General features: G+C 42.2%; 1 protein-coding gene across 6 annotated transcripts in view; it reads right to left on the reverse strand.

The window, feature by feature from the left end:
* px (MAP7 domain-containg protein plexus) overlaps positions 1 to 17,424 on the reverse strand; it is a 78,971-nt gene that overhangs the window by 15,784 nt on the left and 45,763 nt on the right. Inside the window, exon 1 of one of the 6 annotated variants that reach the window (XM_036813516.3) lies at positions 4,548 to 5,863. The exons of the other annotated variants lie outside the window; for them this stretch is intronic. Coding sequence (XP_036669411.3) covers positions 4,548 to 4,605 — 58 coding nt within the window. The 5' untranslated portion in view covers positions 4,606 to 5,863. Of the gene's footprint in view, positions 1 to 4,547; positions 5,864 to 17,424 lie in introns of those variants that run through there. 6 annotated transcript variants of the gene reach the window in all.

The following is a 17,424-nucleotide window of genomic DNA, read 5'->3' on the forward strand; positions in this document are numbered from 1 at the left end:
TTATTTGGGCTCTAAACAATAAAGTGGGTTTATTAAAGGCACGCTCCCCACGCCCGCATGCCCGCAGAAGAGACCCAAGATCTCAATCCCCCAGAACCACCCCCCCCCCCCCTCCTTTTCACTGCCTTTATGTGGGAGCTCACAGCAAGAATAAGTGGGGGCGTGGGAGGTGGTGAAGGACGAAGGACGAAGGATGTCTGTGCACAAAAGATGTTGCGCTATAAAAGTGCAAAAATGTGTTTTTCGCTCTTCACAGTGCCCCGCCCCCCACACGGCCCATCCTCCTGCAGACCGACCCCGCCCACTCAGGCCCCTTGGTCCTTTGGCTCCTTCATTATTTCCGCTGCTGTTTGTACAGTTGCGCGAAGCGGGCGACGCCTTGCATCCTTGCCTTGGCTTTATCCCCTTCTTTTAGCCAGCTTTTTCCCCGTTTTTGTGCTCGCCATGCCCCGAGGATCCTTTTTGCAAGAGAGTGTGTGGGTGTGTGTGGCATGGATTTTAAATTAAGTTTTAATATTCATACTGAGCCGGAGTGAGTCCTCTTTAGCTCCTTTTTCCCTTCCCCCCCGCACAAACACTGCAGGACCGCAAACAGCTTCAATTATACAAGAGTTTGAGCAGTCAGCAGTGAGCGATGAGCGGTAAGTTACTGCTCAACACATTAGCCGCAGGATGAGCAGGACCAAAAACGAGACGAAGACGAAATGAAGCGCAAGCTCAGCTGAGCTCAGCGCCTGAAAATCGCATTATAAGATGAAAAGCTGATTAGCCAAAACGAGACGGGCCGGAAATCTCGTTGTTTAGAATTCTATAGAGCAGAAATTAATTTCTAGAAGCCTTAACAAAGAGGATAGAGAGACTTACTATAAATCAGTCTATTAAGGAAAAACATATCACTCGGATATAATTTAAAAACCCACTTTGTATTTATTGCAAACAGCTTGATATCGTACTTTGATTTTAAGCTCTATTTTATAGATCTTGAATATTGACAAAGCAAAAAACCATAGCTATTATAAAACAATTATTATAAAGTATACCTCGAGACCTCTAGTTTCAATGTATCTTCAATGGTTTTAACTGATTATATTAATTATCCTTATATATTATATTATCCTCAAGCACATCAGTAATCAAAAAACATTTGAACAGAATTATTATTATAAACTTTGTCACATTATACCTCACTAACAGATAGTTTGTAAATTTCGGTGTGTAATTCATTAGAGATTTGCACATGCTTGAGTGATTTTCAACACTTATCCCCCCCACCTCCTTTCTGGACTAGACAGCTCCCCGCAAATTAGATCAGATTGCTTTTAACCAAGAGGAAGGCAAATAATAGCAGACTATTGAAAACTCCTTGGCAGCAACTTCCTTGAACGCCAGAGTAACCGAAAAGTTTCCAACGAAGATTGTGAAGTGAGGCGGAGAAAACTTTGTGGCGACATATTCTTGGCAGGATGAATGTGGCCGCTTTCCACCCCGGGGCGGGGCACAAAGGTTAAGCGAAACGAACTCGCACTGATGGGCGGCCGACGACATGGGTTAAGAGGTTATGGGTCAATGGGGGCGTGCCTGCAGGCCACAAAATGAAAAGTTTCTCGAAAAACTTTCACACACAGACAGATACAGAGAGAGAAAGAGAAAGAGAGTGAGTCACTGAGCAAACGAAATCTCCATAAGCAAACAAACGATTTTTGGAAAATACTTTTGCCGTATTAAAATTTGTGCACCATGTCATCCTTTTGCCCTCACATACATTTCCCAGTGAGTGTGTGAGCTTGTGGTTAAGTGTGCTCCTTGAACACAAACACGTCCTGTGGTCGACGTCCTGATGGTGGGCGTGTCCTTATGCGGCTGGCTTTTTAGTGTCAAAAGCTGTCGCCCTCCCGTGTCCACCGTGCCACACAAGTAACCCCAAGGAGGAGGCGTCCTGGAGCAGGATGTAACCGAAAAAGGTGCAGATGTCGCCCTAAATGCTGCCAAACGACAACAGCATGTTAATGACTCTGACCCCTTTGGACAACAGAGAGAGGGGGGATAGAGAGGTCCCCCAAACAGGACCGCAGGAGTGGGATCCTTTGGGTGCGTCTGGTCAGTTCACTTCACTTCATGTCTTGTCTTGTCTGAGCTGCTTAAGTAATTGGCATACAAATTTACTCACTCAACCAGTCCCCCCCCAATCCTCATCCTTTCGCAGTCCCCGAGGTGGCTCGTTAATGTCTTTCCTTTCGTAGGATTGCCTTGTCATTTAGCTGTTCCCTGCCCCGGAGTTTGTACATTAATTTCCAATCCCCCGAAAATCCATGTTGCAACACTCAAACGCACAGCTGCCGGGCTGACATTTTAATTGAATGTCTGTGCGTGTGAGCAAGAGATACTTTTATGTGCGGGTTGCACAGTTGCCAGATACAGATACAGATACAAATTTCCCAAGTGTTTGGGTAATTCTCAAAGTGCGAAGAGTTTATTGTAATCGCCACTTAGTCAGGGTATCCAATCCCCTTAATTCAGACATTTCCTTAGACTGTAATAAGCCAGAAGAATAGAATAGTATGCCCCAGTGTTTGTTTGCTATTTCCATTTTTATAGACTTTACAATTCCTTCGACGGTAGTGAAACACATACAGGCACAGATGTTCCAGCCAATGTTTACACAAATTATTATCATTCCAATGCGATTTTCAATGCGTTTATTGCCGTTGCTGAGCAAATATTGATTTTGGCCCCGAACAAGACACAACACAGACACTGGCGATAAGGGATTCCAGAACAATTTCCAGACCAGCCAGCAATTCATTTCAACGATTGACATTTAACCAACAAGTCAATTCAGTATTATTTTTGGGAATTAATAATGCGTTTGACAATGTTTATTTGTTTGCCTCTAATTCAATTTGCCACAAAAATAACACAAAAATAACTGCAAAATTAATTTTGTGTTTTGCCATTGGCATCTCTCATGCGGCTTATTTACACTGACGGACAAATGAATTACAAAATGTTGGTGTATTTGAGTGGGCGAGAGGCGTTAGAATTGTGGAAAATCAAATGCATGCAGCTTATTTAAAGTTTAATTGACTCTGTTAAGGCTGAGTCCATAATTAAATGAATATTTATGCAAATGAATACGACAGCGATTCCATGAATATTTCGATTTTCACTTCCAATACCCCCACCAAAAACGATTTTCTTTACACCTCATAAGCCATCGTATATCGAAAACGTGTTGAGAGTTCTCATTTCTCGGTGTGTGGGATTTGTTGTTCGTGAAAGACAATTTACAAGGTGATAATTTTTCCATGGCAGCGCTAAAACAAACCCCAAAGATCGTTGGAAAAATAAACAGAGGATCTATACGAGATGTGCTGCAACAGCTGCCGTGGCAGCCAGAACAAATAACTTTGATCTGACATTTCCACCATCGACAATCCACCATCGACCATCAGCTGTGCGTGTCGGCAAATTAATCAATTGCGATCGCTTCGTGTTTATGTTTGTTTTTCCCCGGTCCTAAGTGACGCGATCCCATTTCCATTTCCTCCCCAGCGGTAATCCCCCCGAAGAGATCTTTCTCAGTCTCTCAGAGACTCTGGGGGCTACACATTGTTGTGCGTGTTGACATTTAATTGTCGGCCTAGAGCCTCGATGTCAAAATAAATAGTTCAAAAATTAAGCGAACTTATTGGTTGGGCAACCTCTATATCCCATACCATTTCATATTTTACTATTTTTATGGTATTCTATATTGGTCGGTGGATGGGGGGGTTGAGATATTTTTGGAAAACACGCACTATACGAACAGAAGAGACAATTAATGCCAGAGCACTTTTAGCTCGGAAATTGAATTTTTATTGGTGTTCAAGGTGGCGGGGGATTAGGGTCGAGGGGTGAAATTTTTGATGGTTTTGTAGAGCTGCAGAGGCGCAGAACAATTTATGTGTTTGACAACAGTTTTAGTTGATAATTGTTGAGAGTTCTTTATTGCAATGCGGGGTTTTTATGAACAATATTGTGGACCTCCCAGGCATTATAAAAGCAAAAGATTAAAATTGATAGTAAAAGGTGTTTCTAGACAACCATGTATATCCACAACATGCAAATATGGCAACCTTTATTTTTAATCTTTCCAAGCTTTTTTTGTTGTATTTCACTATTTTGACCTACAATATGGTATTTGAAAAATGTTTAAGCTTTGAACCTGCGTGTTCTAAAATTTACAATGGTTTGTAGACACGCCAACTAAGTTAAATAGCTGTTAACTGATTTCAATGAGGTTAAATATTTTGATAGAGCTGTTTAGGACTTTAAGATATGAATCTACTATATGATATTTTAGATATGGGACACTTATAAGGAATTACTTTCCTTAAATATTTTGAAAGAGCTGTTTAGGACTTTAAGATATGAATCTACTATATGACATTTTAGATATGGGACACTTATAACGAATTCCTTTCCTTAAACCACTGCAAAACGATCCTCTGCGATCCAAGACCCTTAAGGGACGGCTACTTTTTGGAAGGACTTTACCAAGGACTCACCACAAATCGGTATCGGAGCATGGATGCTGGGTAATCCTCTTGGTAGCCATTCCATCATTTATTATGGGCTATAATCCGAGCAAGGTGCCACTGGCTGTCTCTCTCGCACACACGCTCTCTTTCTTCCGGGCAGTGAGTGTGTGTGTGTGTGAAGGATGTGTGTGTGTGTGTAGTTGCACTCGATTGCACTATAAGTTCGCGTAATCCTGGCTCCAGGATCTGAGTTCGGATCCCTTTGTTTTCTCCCCCACTTTTACTTCGATTTCTGTTTTTTCTTCTCGTCCCCCTTTTTTTGAGTTTTGTTTTTTATTTCCTTTTTTGTTGCTGCGTCGCGGGACAACAAATTGAGTTAATCCAAGGAAACGGAATAATAAAACGGGGAGCTGGGGGTGGTGGTGGTGGTTTTGGGGGGTGGGGGGTGCTTTATAAACGATGCCTCGACCTGCGTGCAAAAGGTTGAGATTTTCGCGAGAAAAGCATTAATGAAAGGAGCGCAAGGAAGAAGAGGCACAAGACGAAGGATGCAAGCGGAAGTTGTTTTCTCTACCCGCCGACGCGTTCTCCTTTCTCTTCCGCTCGCTGCACTCCACTTCACTTCCTTCCTGCTCCTGGCTGGATTTTCTTTTTCTTTTCTTTTCTTGCACTGCACCGAAAATTTCTCCGTCGTCTGTTTCGTTTTCGTTTTTCTTTCCTTTTTTTGTTATTTCTTTTTTCGCTTTCTTAATTTAATATTTACTTTGCACTTTGTTTAACTTTTACTCGAGCGCTTTTCTTTTCATTTTACTTTTCCAATTTAAATTCCACGCCAAAAACTTTTGCCTTTCGACGAGTGTGGTGTGTGTGGGGTGGGGGGTTTTTTTGGGGGGCTTTCAAACTTTTGCCGCTTTTCGTTTTATTTGGGGTTCAGTGGGGTTAACGCTTGCAGTGCACTACTGCTGCCACCAAGAAATGCAAATCGGCGAGGGATTTTAGACAGCCAAATTCTGCGGGCGCCCACACAATTCTCACGCCTCAAGTGGTGGCCATAATTACTGCAATCGTAATCGTAATCGCAACGGTAATTGTAATTGTAATTCAATTCGCTCGACCGCCTCCGCCTCCGCACTCAAACACTCATTCACTCAAGACGGTGAAACACCCACTCACTCACTAACGCACTGGAAATCACAATCACAATCGCAATCGCATTCACGAGACTCGAGCACCACGCGCCTTAATTGGCAACCGCTAATCGCGCAATCCAAAAAATGTGCGAATTGGCCAAGAGGGAGAGCAGCTGGCCAGCAGGCCGAAAAACCAAAAGCCGAAGACACGCCACTGGCGACGTTTGCGAAAGGACTAAACGGCGGACGACCGCTCGACTCCGAAATGGGTAAGACGTCCGCCGCACACTCAAACACTCAAATAGTCGAACACTCCAACACCATCGCACTCACACTCGCCTCGCACTCTCCGCCCGCTCTTGGGGAGAGCAAGAGAGAGCGAGGGCGAGAGAGCGTACACTTGGAGAAAATGCTATCTTAAACTATTTTATTTGATACCTCAAGATATATTTATTTCTTGTGAGATGATAAAATCGCCAAATAATCATTATAGTTTTAAAATCTTATGATTTCTAAAGATTTCAGTACTCTAATCTTTACTCAGATGCACACAACTTTTAATTTTGGTAAACAAATTAAGATTTGCTAAGCCATTGTTAAGTTTTTACTGGATTTGACAAAATAAACTAAAGGGACCAGTAAAGGCGCCGTGTTAAGTGGCATCTATCTTTAAAAACATCTTTAAAAACATTCCTATTCTGAGTTATTCAGGAAGATATGTTCTTGAAATTAATCGATTTTGAAATGGGGATGAGGGAAGTCTCCATTTCGTTTTTCGAAACGAAAGTAGTCTTAAGATTAAATCGATTATTGATCTCTTTGAGATAGTGGGCATTTAAATTCTACATTAATAAGATAGGTATTAAATATCAACCATGAGATATTAATATTTTTGATAAAAAAAGAATAACAACTTATAAGACTGTACCCAATCTCTATCTCCTCCACAGGTTTCTGGGGACTGGTTTTAGGCACTTGTAAAATTCTGCTGCTAAGACTTTTTTTCCTTTAGAAGATCACCCTTTTTTGGCTAGTGTACGCCCGCTGCTTAGAAATGGTGAGTGAGCACGGCGACGCACTATGGGGAATTTGACCACTTTTTTTGGCCAAAACCCATTTTTTAAAAGTCGTTAAAAATAGGTTTTGTTTATCAGAATGCATCAGGATAACATCAATATCTAATGTTACTAACAGAAAAGTTTAACAGTACGCACCACTGTTAAGTTATCAGCTGTTAAAGCCTGTTTTTATTTCAACGAGGTGGCAGCGCTGGTAAAGCGCCTATTATTCTTAATAGTTTAAATTGTCAAAAAGTGTAAAATTAAACATAGCTCTGAGGTTTTTGAAATACCATCCAATCAGAGGGACTTGTAACTTGTGTTTGTGACCTTAATATTGTATTTATTGATTGTGGTGCTCGTATATTCGTGTTCTAGTTCTAACCTCAAAAAAATCAAAATCTTTAAGTTAATTTGTATTTTTAAATAGAGCTACAAAGTGATTCCAGCTGTTTCCACCTCTGAAACCTTTTTTATCTTGTAGAGAATTTAATTCTCATTGAGCTCGGTTAGTATAAAAGTGCACTTTTGCGCACTTTCTCTAAAATTTAGCTTTAAAGACCTCTACCTAATATGGTATATTTTCCTCATTTTTGTCTGGTAAATGCCAGTTTCGATGTTATCTTAAGAAAAACAGTGTGCAGTTATATTTCTTATTAAATAACGATTATTTTAAAATTATTTTACAACATCATTTCACTTACTTAACGTTGATATATAGGATTTTAGTATTTTTGTTAAGAATTATAGTGATCACAATACAAAAAATTACAATTTCACTAAAAAAATGGGAAATAAAAAATGCCAAAATTTTTTTTTTAAATCAATTTGGTCTCTTAAAAAAAAATTCAAGAAAAAAAATTTTTTTTATTTTATTGACAAGAAAAAAAATTTTTTTTGTCTTAAAAAAAAGGCGGGACCACGCCCATCTTTTTTTAATTTACTTCCTTTAAATTTTATATACTTAATTCTAAAAACAAAACTTTTAAATGTTGCTTTGTTCTTAAGTTATTAATTAATGCCACAAAAAGTGAGCAAATTCCCCATAGTGCGACGGTCGGCGTCGGCGTGTGAGTGAGCGAGTGGCGGAGAGTGTGATAGCAAGAGAGTGTGCGGTAGAGCGGGAGAGGCGAGGCAGAGAGTCGTAGAAAGTACGTCGAGTGCACATGTAGTTGTTGTTGTGTGGAGCAATTTCGATTCGTGTGCACTCTGAACTGCTGAACTGCTACTGCCACTGCTCCACACTCACCCATGCACACACACACTCATACACTCGCACTCCCGCTCATTCTGCTGCACTTTTTAGGGTGGATGCGTTGATTGTGTGTTCCTGCTGCAACTTTTTGGGGGCGAGAGCGGCGGAGAGAGAGAAAGAGAAAGCTGAAGCTGAAGAGAGAACCTGTGAAGACGCAAAATGGTGGCCACCGCAACAACAACAACAGTAACACATCGTTGAGGTCTGTTGGTCTCCAGTTGTTGTTGTTGTTGGTGTTTTTGTTGTTAGCTCTTTGTTGCAGCAACACCAACAACAAGAGCAACAAGAACAATAACTACAACAAGTGAGCGCTGTAAACAAAACCTGCGGTTCGTGTGTTCAACACCTTGGCAGAACTGCAGCAGAGCAGCGCAGCCGCTGGCCAACAGAAGCATTCCGCATCCCAGAGTCCAGTTATTCCAAGTGGGCGAAAAAAAGTGGGCGGTGGGTGGTTGAGTGGGTGGTTTGTGGGCTGTGGGCAACGGGTGGTCATGCTGCTGCTGCTGCAGAAATACTGTTGCCTACTTTTTGGGGCGGCGGCGATGAGAGCTTAAGTTGAGTTAATTATTGCAAAACACAAACAAACACGTCTCCGCATAAAAGTCGAATGTGGGTAGTAAAGTGCAAAACCACAGAGCGGTGGGACATCTAATTGGTGGTGCAAATTTCGGGTGGGTGGGGTCTCGAGTGGTGACAGGAATGGGTTAAGCGAGCTAAAAGATTATATTTTGATTGCTGGGGCGAGTGTTAATAAGCTCAGTGGGTTGATCAAAAAGGATTTTAGGGTTTAAGTTCTGAATAAATTGGTATTAAAAAATGATATACTATAAAATATAATACCCGAACTAGAAGATCACTTGTTTTTAAACTCATTGTTCTATGGTTTTGATTTCTTTATTAACACAAACTAAAAAATAAATATAAAACAGAAATTTAGGACTTCATTCCTTTTTTAACTGATATTGTTAAAAAAAAACCAATACACAAAAAATCTAAATGATATTGTTACTTTTTCCCTAACCATGTACATATGTATGTCATGCTCAATTGGGCGATCCCTTTCATAAACCTAATTTCGGGTTTCAAGATCGTTTTAAGCGAGTTGCCACCCCGAAATCCCTGGAACAAAACTGATTGCAAATAAATTGAGCATAAATTGAGCTCTAGGGGTGGTAAAAGATTCGATCTGCGATCCTGTACTCGAAAAAGTGTTACCTAACCTCAAACAACAAAAGAGGTGCCAAGGATTCGGGTATATAAAAAAAGGACTCTCACTGACACGCTGAAGGACATGTGCCTGTATGTGTGCGTGCGTGTGTGTGAGTTTGAGTGCCGGAACAAAGGCAGCCTTCATGATATCCTCGGATGAGCATTTGGCTGGTATGCAGCTTCATTCTCATCCGCTGCTCCTGATTCCTCTTCTTCTTCCGCCAGCTCCTGATGCTTCTTCATTCTCCTATCCTTGCTCCTTGTTGCTGCTGCTATTGTTGTTGTTGTCGCTGTTGTTGTTGTTATTTCAGGCTCTGTTTATGTGCACACACACTTGCACACGGAGCAACGATTACGATAACGACGTCGCTGAGACGGCGGCAGCGCAGCAGGCGGCATCATCGACAGCGGAACAACTGTGTGAGCACATTGGCACATTTAACAATGCCTTATATATACAGTGGAGGTCAACAGAATATCAACAAGCAAAAATAATCATTGCGCAGTAAACATGGTTAAATATAAAATATATACTATGTATAAATATATTTTAATTTTATATAATTATATATATAGTTTATGAAGACGAATAAATACTACGCGAATAAAACTACTAATAAGAGCATTAAGAGCCATGGTTGCTTTTTTAATCTTAAAAAGTTTTATCCATTGTGAAAGTCTCTGTGGCTCGAAATGGTTACTTTGCGTTTCTTAGCTTTTTGGATCGTACTCCTGCTGTTTTTGGTACAATCCTCCACAACACCGCAAAATTGCCAGCCAGATGGACTTTAAGGTAACCACTTCCAAACTGACGACTACGAATTCAGGGTTTTACACGTTCCTGCAATCAATCAAGCTCGCATACAGATAAAAAGATCATGTAAATCTACAAAAGTTCATAGATCTACATGATATGGAGCCGCAATAAAAATCTACGTCTTTGAAGTTATAACAGAGTTTAACAAGATCTTGTGTTAAATGTGATTAAAACCAGTTTAAAACAAAAATCAAAGTTCTGAATAAAAGACTGTTGATGTTTTACTATAACCGAATCTTATTGTCGAGTGTTGGACTGTAAGGTCTCATGACCTCGAGATGACCGATCTTGGATGGAATGTCCATTGCATACACCGACAGACGACAGCCCTGTAATATGTAGATTGAAGTCACCAATGCTGTAATTTCTTAATTGAAAAGAAAATGAACTGCTATTAGTTTGACCGCTGCTGTAGGTATATGTGTGGCAGGCAGTCGAAGAGGCGGACAGGCGGCTGGCGGGCGGTGCAGTGAGGCGAGGAGGCCAACTCAGCAGGCGATGCGTGTAAAAAGGATAATTTGTCAATATGTCCGTTCGTTCCGGATTTGCACGGCCTTTGCCGGCAGTTGCCAGTTGCCCGTCGCCCATTGCCAACATCATTGGACCGGCGAAAATCGGATGGAATGGGCCGGGCTTCTGGGTCCTGCCTTTGGGCCCTGTTTACTGCCCTCCGTTCCGCCACAATCTCCCCCCCTTTGCCTGTCCTCAAATTCTTTGTGCGCCTCTGCCGCTTATTCAATTGCTCGCTCAGTCAACGCAATCCTGCCACGCCCCCCACACTCCCACTTTTCCCATTTTCCTACGGCCACATCCCGCCTCCCACCCCCCCTTTTTCAGTTGGCTGCTTGCACCATTCGGTTAGCAATGGTTAATAGGGCTTAGGAGCAGAAATTATTGCCTTGTTCAGTGTGAAGCAGGCCAAATCGGATGAGTATGACCAGGATATTGCCGGCTCTCTGCGGGTTGGGTGAGGGGGTTTTTTGGTAGGTTGAAGGGGATGTACTATGGAAGGAACGATAAACGTTCGATGATTGGGATGCATTGGATGCATTCGATTCCAGTGAATTAAGTGGTTACACTGGGCAGCAGAGGGAATTGTGGCATTAGTCAGGTATCAAACAAGGTGAATGAAGATTATCCATATCATTTGACTCAAAGAAAAGACGGAATTAATAAAATGTTGATTATTAAGATCAACTTGTTAAAATAGTGTGACCATAGCTGATCAATAATTCAGTGTGACCATGCATGAGTCAATTTGGTTGAAATAAGGATGTTTTTAAAAGAGGCAAGTAAGTTAAAAATGTTAAACATCTAGAAAAACAACATGGAATCTATTTCATAAGTTTCTATTGTCATATCGCATAATTTTCTATTTATTGCTTGGGAAATAATCACCCATTTACTTTTACATTTTTTTACCCACCAAACTTCCAACAAACTGTCCAAAAAATATGGGAACTTGTTCAAAACCAATTACAGTTCAAATCTCTAGTGGCGAACACATTCCAAAAAGGACGAAAAGTAATGCAGGGAAAAGGAAACGGAGGACAGGGAAAGGGAAGCAACAATCAGAGACGCCAAAGCAAAGCAAAGTCATAGCCAAAACCAATAACACAATAGACTGCCAGCCACACGAAACTCGACCAAAAGCACCCACCTCCATGGGACCACCACCCCATCTGAAGGACGGGAGAACCGCAGAAGCCCTTTGCACTCCCTGAACTCCACTACACTCCACTCCACCCCCCACCAAACCTTCAATCTAACCCCTCTTGCCAATCCCTGTGGGCAGCCCCGAGACACTTCTGCCATCGTCGAGGACAAAACGCTGGCGATGAGATTTTAAAAGCCATTTAGAAAAACACCCTCAGACACAAAACAAATCCACAAAAATACCGACACGGATACCAGAGGATGCTCCAACACCAGCACAAAATCGCACACAGATACAAACACACACACACACACAGATACATATAGAGAACTCGAAAGCAGAGTAGAATAAACGCAAAGCTTACACAAAAGTGGCGTTAAAAATGATGCGGAAACACGATGTTCGTCAGTGGGAAAAAGGGCACGAAGCGGTGCAAGCGGGGCAAATACGGGCAACATGGGCAACAGGGGGTTAAAAGCAGGCCGAGGACAACGTCGACAATGAGCCTTCGAGGGAAAACCGCTGCTAAAACTTCACGCTTAAATATTTTTCACACCACATAGCGACAAGTTTGTGAAGACAGGCAAACAGCGAAAGAGACAGACGACTCACCGCAAAAAAGAGACAGAGCAACCGAGTGCAAGAGAGATGGGTAGCCACAAGGATATATAGAGTGAGGACTTCAGGACTTCAAAATGGCACGAAAACCCGACGGAAGTGCGAGGAATTCGCGGACTGGAAAAGCTTCAAGGCAAATGCCAGAGCCAAAGGGGCAAAGGGTAGGGTAGAGGAGAAAGGAGAAAGGACGTGGCTGTTAAGTAGACGGCAAATGTCTAAATACCCTTTTTGCCAGTGCCAAATGCCTGGCATTCCGACATGCGACCGCAGATGACTTGACGAGTGAGCGGTTTTCGGAGGCAATTGGTGGATCTGTTACTTGGACACCGAAAGCAGATTACAAATGCCTTGTGACTCCAGGACGACACTTGCTAATGGTGACGTGAAGGCTGTCCAAAAGAGGAATGTGAATCAACAGGGAAAGTTAGAAATCGAGAGATAGTTAAAGGGAATGAAGTGAAAGCCTTATAAAGACATCTAACAAAATGGTACCCAATTCAAAAAATCATATTTTTATAAACATATTGGAAAAGTTATATCTTTTCTAAAGACTTATGATTTTGAATCGTTTTACTATTTGTTATTCATCATGCAATTATCTTGTACAGCGTATATAAACAGGATTAAGCTCATCTTAAAATGGAAAGCTGATATCCAATTGATTCAATACCAACTAACGAACTGAACTAAAAAGTTCGAAATGCACTGAATGCCAAAATAATTGCCATGTCCCACTCAATTACAGCTTGCCGTTCACCAATTCTATATGGTATTCCCAAGAAATCAATATGCTCACTTCTTTCGGTCGTAGGGCAAACGAGACGAGAACTACAGGACATGGGAGGATGGGAATGGAAAGCGAGAACCCAAATCTAAACCGAAACACAATTGTTAGAAATTAAAAGGAAAACTTTAATCATACCCGCGGGCAGTCGCAGCAGCCAAGCGGGGCAAATGGGAAATCTGGGATGCGGAAAAGGGAGCTGCGTTTGCAACTGTCTGAAAATACAACGAAACTTTTCCAAGTTTCCGGTCGTGTGTACAATTTTCCGTGCTCATTTCCGCAGCCATTTCCTTGGGCACACGTACACATCCACAAGAAGCACAAAAGCTGTCCGAAAGGAAGCGGCAGCAGAAGTCGAGGAAAAGCAGTGGAGCAGTGCTGGAGGAAAACTCGCCAAGTCGCCATGCCTCGCACAATTGTTGTTCTAAGGACGAAAAGGACTTGCAGGCAAACTTCCACTTGAGGTCAGCGGGTGGGCGGATGGGCGGGCGGTGAAAAGTGGCTGGATGCACAGCATACACATGTAGCGATTACTTCTCTCACTTGCTCCGGAAAAAAGCCAGCAAGCAAGTTAAGCTAGTCACTGCAACTCCCTGTTCTACAGTGGAACTTCGGTAACTCCAACTTTGATTTGGATCATTTTCAAGATCTTCTTTTTTCTTAATCCCACTTTATGACAAATCCCGTTTTTAATGTGAGATAAAAGTAGTTTATTACTTTTTATACCACTGCTAGCCTTATTTAATGTGTATACTAAGTATATTATCTAATTCTTATGATCACTAATAGGGTTTCATGAGTCATAAGGCATAGATCAGATCAAGTGGGTCATGTTAGCCTGGTTATGAGCTGGACCATACGAATCTAAAGTCTTTCCGACATGAGGTACTATAACATATCCTTAAAATGTGACTATAACTCAAATCTTTTTTATTTCTGAATACTGATCTATCCGTATTTCACTTTTATAGGTCAACATACATTAAAAAACATTGGTTCCATGTAAATATTTAAAATGTTAGCATACTTGTATAAGTAACCTTAGCAAAAGTCTTTATTTATCTAAAGAATGGCAACTGTAGTTGCATCGACTTCCGTACTATTCGGATAACTTTTTGCCGACTTCCTCTGCCGCTGACAGACGTCAGGGGGGCGTGAGGGGTCTGGGGGCATGAGATGAGATGGAGAACTGAATTTTTGCATGCCAGCAGGATACTGCGGTGGTGCTGTCCTGTGTGCACAGTCAGTCAATCAATACGTCAGTTGGGCTCATCAAAAATTCCAATCACAAATTGGCAGAGAGTCGGTCCGGCCCCTCCCCACCCCCAGTTTTCCTTTCGGCTCCGCCTTCCCCTTCTGATCATATACCCCCCCATACAACCACACTTTTCTCGCTTGATTTCCCACACTTCCTGCGAAATTGCGGGTCCGTGAGGCTGCGAGGTGGTCGCAAGTCAAGCGCAGGCCCAAGAGCAGGACCTCCACTCACTTGACTGACCTCCGGGTGGACCGAGGGGTTAGGGGGGGGGGGGGGGGGGGGGGTCGATTCGATAGGTTGTCTGGGGGCGTAGGCAATAATGGCATTTAAATGCAGAGTCACGTATCAATTTACTTGGTTATTAGTTACGAGCCCTCGCTTCGGACTTGACCACTGGTCACAAGCAGTCCCTCTCTCTCTGACCTTTCTACCTGTCTCTATCTGCCACTCTAGATAGCCCACCGAGTGTGTGTGTGTGTGTGTGCGTGTGTCTGTGTGTGGTTGTGTACCTCCTCCTTTTTTGCCCCACTTGCCCTTTTGAACCGACGAGCAAATCCGGGCTGAGCGCTCAGTTTGTTGCTCTTTTCGCCCGCTCATAACGGATATGGCTTTGTGCTAAACTGACAGCACAAGCTCCGCACCTGACCCACAGTCCACCGCACCCGGAACCACCCATCCACATAACCAACTAGAAAACCACCCAACAAAACCACCCACTGCACCATTCCAATTTCCCATTAGAAGAGCACCCGCAGTCAAAAGTTTTTCACTTTTCAAGTTCTCGCTCTCTGTTCTCAGTGGTTGGGTCTCCTGCTCTCGGTAGGTGGATGCACCACCCTAGAACCACCCAAGCACCACCCAAGCACCACCCTAGCAGGCCCCTTTTGGTTGCAGTTCCGGGCTCAAGGAGCAACTGGCAGGCCATCTTCCAACCGAGCCAAACACACACGAATCGTGTGGCCAGGATACGATGCCTTCGTATCCTTCAGCTAAGAGAAAATCAAAGGGAGACGGAGCGAGTGTGCGAGAGAGATGGCCGAAGAGCGAGTCCAATAGCTATGTGGATAGGTGCCGTGCCACAGCAGCAACATGCAATGTGCAACAGCAACAGCAAGAGCAAACAGCAGCAGCAACGGCAGCTATGCAAGCGAAGCAATCTGCGATACACAGATAGTTGCACTGTGAGAAATTTTGCAGAACAGAGACCAACAACACACATAGAATTAGCTGACATTTAGCTTTTTTCTTCTACGACTTTATAATTCCCAAGTGGTTCTAGCTATGAAGTGGTGTTAAATCATATTATAGCTGAAAGTGTTAGCGATTTTCAGAAATTTTTTTAGATTGGGCTATTGTAGATACAGATTACTTAACTATCTTCTAAAAATGTTAACATTTTAATAAAAAACTCGAAAAAATTTCATAAAGAGTTGTCAAAATAATGAGGTTTTATACCGGAATCTCTTTGACTTTGACGTTGGCTAATTTATTTTCAATCATTTCTTCGTTTTTACTGTTGATATGCTAATTTCTATCAGTGCTCTGCAGGCAGGCGAAAAAAAATCAGCATTTCCTGAATTCGGCTTTCCATCGATACCTTGACACAGGCGTCAGAGCTTTGGGAGCTGGTGCACTCACACACAGGGATACCTCTTCCTGGGCTGTACAAAAAAATGTTTGCAGGAGAGGAGCCGGAGCCATTTAGGGTGAGCAAGTGTACGGTGGCTGCCACAACAAATCCCTAAACAAGCAACAACAACCGGCGCACAACACAACTTCCGACGTCGACACCCAGCGTCAATATTCCTAGAATGGCGGAACGCAGCCTGGTCCTCGTCCTCGTTCTCGTCCTCGGGGATTCTCCTCGTTTTCGTCCTTGTGGGTGGTTGTGCGCCTACCCCATGAGTCCTGCTGTTTCTGGCGCTGCATTCTGCATGTAGAGCGGAATTTCCGGTCTAACCTCACAGCGCCCAAGCGGAAATACAAGCGGATTAGCTTTTAGATTTATATACTAACAAACACCGATTAGACAGGTGGCCAGGGTGGCGAGTCCTGATCCCAGAGAGAAGCGGAGAGAAATACGCCGAGCAGGGATTCCCGGAGAGAAACCGAGAGAACTTTGTTCTGCCTGCTTGGTTTAAACAGCGAGAGTTGGGGGACAAATGGAGAATTGGCGAGAGTGTGAGAGAAGTGGGTTTCTCATTGGGAGAATCGGGGGTAAACACTCTCTGCACTTCGCCACTTGGTTGGTAACCTTGTTTTTGTTGCTCCTGTCGCTTTTTGCATTGCATTTTAGTGTTTCCTGCTCGAAGTTCAAATGTGAGAATATTTTCGAATATTCTTTCCCCTTCCCTCTCTTTTTCTATATATACACCTGTCCCTTTTCAGCTCTCTCTCTCTATGGCTATGGTGTTAATTTTTCAGATGCCAGCAAACTTTGGGTTATTTTGCAACTAATAGAGCGTGTAGTCGTTCAACACAAAATCGAACTTAGAAATTCAAGGCAAAACTATTTTGGGAGCAATTTTTGTACAATCTAAGATATATCCCTGTTTGATAAATTCCAAATAAGAAAACAATTTTTAATTGAAAAGGCATTCACATAAGGCATTCAAAAGGAATTTTTAATTTCTTTTTTAGATTTAGTTGATTGAAGCTCTTATAAAAAGGCAGTACAATTGGCACATAATTCATAGGTGGTCATTCAAATGAATAAGTTTAATTTCCAATCTTACATTTTGTTGATCATTAAAAAGGGCTATTAACAGCAATAAAAAGATAGATAAAAACAATTTTAAGCTTTAGAACACCTTCCATAGAGATTTGCTTTTCTTAAAATCCTAAAATGGTCTTCAAAAAAGAATACGTTCTATTACATCGAATAGATTTCACTATTCCATTACTAAGGAAGACTACCTTATATTTTTTTGGTGAAAAATGATTGCCACATTTATCAAATTGTTTGAAGGATTTTAAAAAAGTTGTAAAAACTTCATCCATCTGTTGTTGAGCAATTCTGGTTTAAATCTCGTCCCTTTTTGAGCATCGCCATCTTTCGTTATGGTTAAACATTCAGTGCCCATGAGCAAAAGAACAACTTTCAGCTGCCAAGCTGCAC

This window comes from Drosophila suzukii, chromosome 2R (assembly GCF_043229965.1).
Source record: "Drosophila suzukii chromosome 2R, CBGP_Dsuzu_IsoJpt1.0, whole genome shotgun sequence".
Classification (NCBI taxonomy): Eukaryota; Metazoa; Arthropoda; class Insecta; order Diptera; family Drosophilidae; genus Drosophila; species Drosophila suzukii.